General features: G+C 64.5%; 1 protein-coding gene across 1 annotated transcript in view; it reads right to left on the bottom strand.

Annotated features, from left to right (window-relative positions):
• THBS3 (thrombospondin 3) overlaps nt 1-2641 on the bottom strand; it is a gene marked incomplete at its 5' end in the record, with an annotated part of 10224 nt that overhangs the window by 4847 nt on the left and 2736 nt on the right. The window contains 9 exons of the mRNA XM_026867440.1: nt 3-192; nt 369-417; nt 528-706; nt 782-975; nt 1163-1215; nt 1338-1456; nt 1563-1722; nt 2215-2322; nt 2443-2553. Of these exons, the coding sequence (XP_026723241.1) occupies nt 3-192; nt 369-417; nt 528-706; nt 782-975; nt 1163-1215; nt 1338-1456; nt 1563-1722; nt 2215-2322; nt 2443-2553 (1163 nt within the window). The remainder of the gene's footprint in view (nt 1-2; nt 193-368; nt 418-527; nt 707-781; nt 976-1162; nt 1216-1337; nt 1457-1562; nt 1723-2214; nt 2323-2442; nt 2554-2641) is intronic.

Below are 2641 nucleotides of genomic sequence, written 5' to 3'. Positions count from 1 at the left end.
GCTGCAGCCCTGGCTCGGCCACGGCGCGGAAGGGGGTGGCCTGCCAGTACGTCTGCTCCGTTTGCTTCCACATCACCACGTAGAAGCTGGCGCTGTCCTGGTAGCTGAAGATGAAGCCGGCATAGTCATCGTCGGTGACGGTGTTGACGTGGAAGGTGCCCTCGAAGTCCACCCCATTGAAGGCCGTGTAGCCTACAGGCAGGCAAACACTGCAAGGAGCCCTCTCCCCCCTAGCGTGGGACCCCGCGCCCCAGCTCCCTCCAGCCTCCCCTTCAACCCGCTGCGGGGCAAAGAACCGGCCCTCACCGGCGTGGGGGGCCGTAGGGGGGCTGCCCCACGGGGGCTGCAGCTGGGAGAGCGTCTCTTACCGACAGCCAAGCCAGGGTCACTGTTCATGGTCTGCACGATCTCCATGCCCTGGAGGGGGGGGGACAGCTTGGTGAGGAGCATCCCCAGGCACCTCCCGGCCCCCCCCTCCTCCCCCCCAGCAGCACAGTCCCCAGAAACACGGGGGGCAGCACCCACACCTGGTTGAGGACAACCCAGTTGGGATCGATCTGGGCGTCCCCCTCAGGGTCGAGGATGACGGTCTGGTAGGCGCGGAAGTCGGTCAGCGTCACCTCGGCGCTCTCGGGGCACACATCCAGCTGGTCCACCACCGTGTCGTTGTCAAAATCCTCCTCGCACACGTCGCCCACGCCGTTCCCTGGGGACACGCAGCCCGGTCAGAGCTGGGCTGAGCCCACGCGGCTCTGCCTCCTCCCGCCCGCCCCGCGCTCACCGTCTGAGTCCTTCTGGTTGGGGTTGGGGATGAGGCGGCAGTTGTCTGGGCCAGGTGGCACGTAGTCGGGGATGCCATCGTTGTCGTCGTCATTGTCACAGTCATCCCCCAGCCCATCGTTGTCCGAGTCCAGCTGGGAGCTGTTGGGGATCTCGGCACAGTTGTCCTTGGTGTCCTGATGCCCGTCCCCATCGCTGGGAAGAAGAAGAGGGTCAGAGCAGTGCTGCAAACTGGGGACCCAGTACCACGTCCCAGCACCCTTCACAACCCCACAGACCCCATCTTCCCCCCTCCCGCATCTCCCAGCCAGGAGCTGGCTCTGCCCCTGGGGATGGGACAGGACAGGACAGGGAGGTGACCCCGGAGCAACATGGCCCCCACCTGTCCTCGTTGGTGTCACAGATGTCGCCTACCAGGTCGCTGTCCATATCTGTCTGGAGGAGACCAGAGCCCTAGTTCAGCGGACACCCAGAGGCGAGGGGGGCCAGCCATGCTGCAGGAGGACCCCCTGCCAGGCAGGGCCCTGCACCCCCTGACCCCTGCACCCCGGCCATACCTGAGTGGGGTTGCTCATTTCAGGGCAACTGTCACAGGCATCCCCGACGCCATCCTCGTCCCGGTCCGTCTGCAGAGGGTTGGGCACTCTGGGGCAGTTATCCAGCATGTTGGGAATCCCTGCAAGGACAGGGCTGGGTGGGTGCCCTCACCCCCCAGCCTGGCATGGCAGCACCCCTGCTCTGCCCCGGCCCGGCGCAGGCCGGCCAGCCCGAGAGCCACTCACCGTCCCCGTCGATGTCGTTATCGCAAGCGTCCCCCTCGCCGTTGCTATCTGTGTCCCGCTGGTCGTTATTGGGCACGTTGGGGCAGTTGTCGCAGGCGTCCCCGAAGGAGTCGGTGTCTGAGTTCTGCTGGTCCTTGTTGGGGAAGAGCCGGCAGTTGTCCTGCAGGGAGGAGGACAGGGATGCCTGCGCTGCAGTGGCTGGCAGGCAAGAGGCCGCAGTCCTGCACAGGTTGGGGCAGGAGGACATCTCACAGAATCCCAGACTCATCCGGGTTGGAAAAGCCCCTGAAGCTCCTCCAGCCCAACCACGAACCTCCCCCTGACCCTTCCCAACTCCCCCAGATCCCTCAGCGCTGGCTCAGCCCGACTCTTCAACATCCCCAGGGATGGGGACTCCCCCCCTGCCCTGGGAAGCCCATTCCAACGCACAACAACCCCTTCTGCAAATAAATACTTCTTAAGAGCCAGTTTGACCCTGCCCTGGAGCAGCTTGAGTCCATCTCCAGCACGCTGAGACCATCCCAGAGCCACAAGCCTGCTGACCCCCAGGAGAAGTATATTGGGGGAATCAGCATCAAGCCAAGGGGAGAAACCCTCAGCCCAGCATGGCCCCCGGGGCCACAGGCACGTCCCACTCGCCCAGCACAGCCACCTCCACATTCTTGATGCCATCGCCGTCAGCATCATCATCGCACTGGTCCCCAATGCCGTCGTTGTCGGCGTCCTCCTGCCCCGAATTCGGTGTCAGGCGGCAGTTGTCCTGCAGGCACAGGCAGCGTTAAAGAGGGGGAGGAGACCCACTTTGAAGCACGGCCCTTGCCCCAGCACCCAGCACCCACTGCCCGAGGATGCTGCCCTCCCTCCCCTCTCCGGGAGCCACCTGCTTGCAGTGCTTGTTATTGTCGATGCAGGGCAGGGGCTCGTCTGGGTACCCATCGAGGTCTGTGTCTTGTCCACACACGTTGCCGTTGCCAGCCCAGCCCACGTTGCACTGAAGAAAGAAGAAATCAGGGGCTGCGAAGTGCCCTGGCAGGACCAACTGCTGCCCGTGCCTACGCCCCCTGAACCCCACCGCTTCA

The sequence above is a fragment of the Athene cunicularia genome, unplaced genomic scaffold (assembly GCF_003259725.1).
Source record: "Athene cunicularia isolate RWA unplaced genomic scaffold, athCun1 SCF_39, whole genome shotgun sequence".
In the NCBI taxonomy this organism is placed as follows: Eukaryota; Metazoa; Chordata; class Aves; order Strigiformes; family Strigidae; genus Athene; species Athene cunicularia.
Note: the sequence above shows the minus strand (reverse complement) of the source record. Positions and strands in the feature narration are given on the sequence as shown.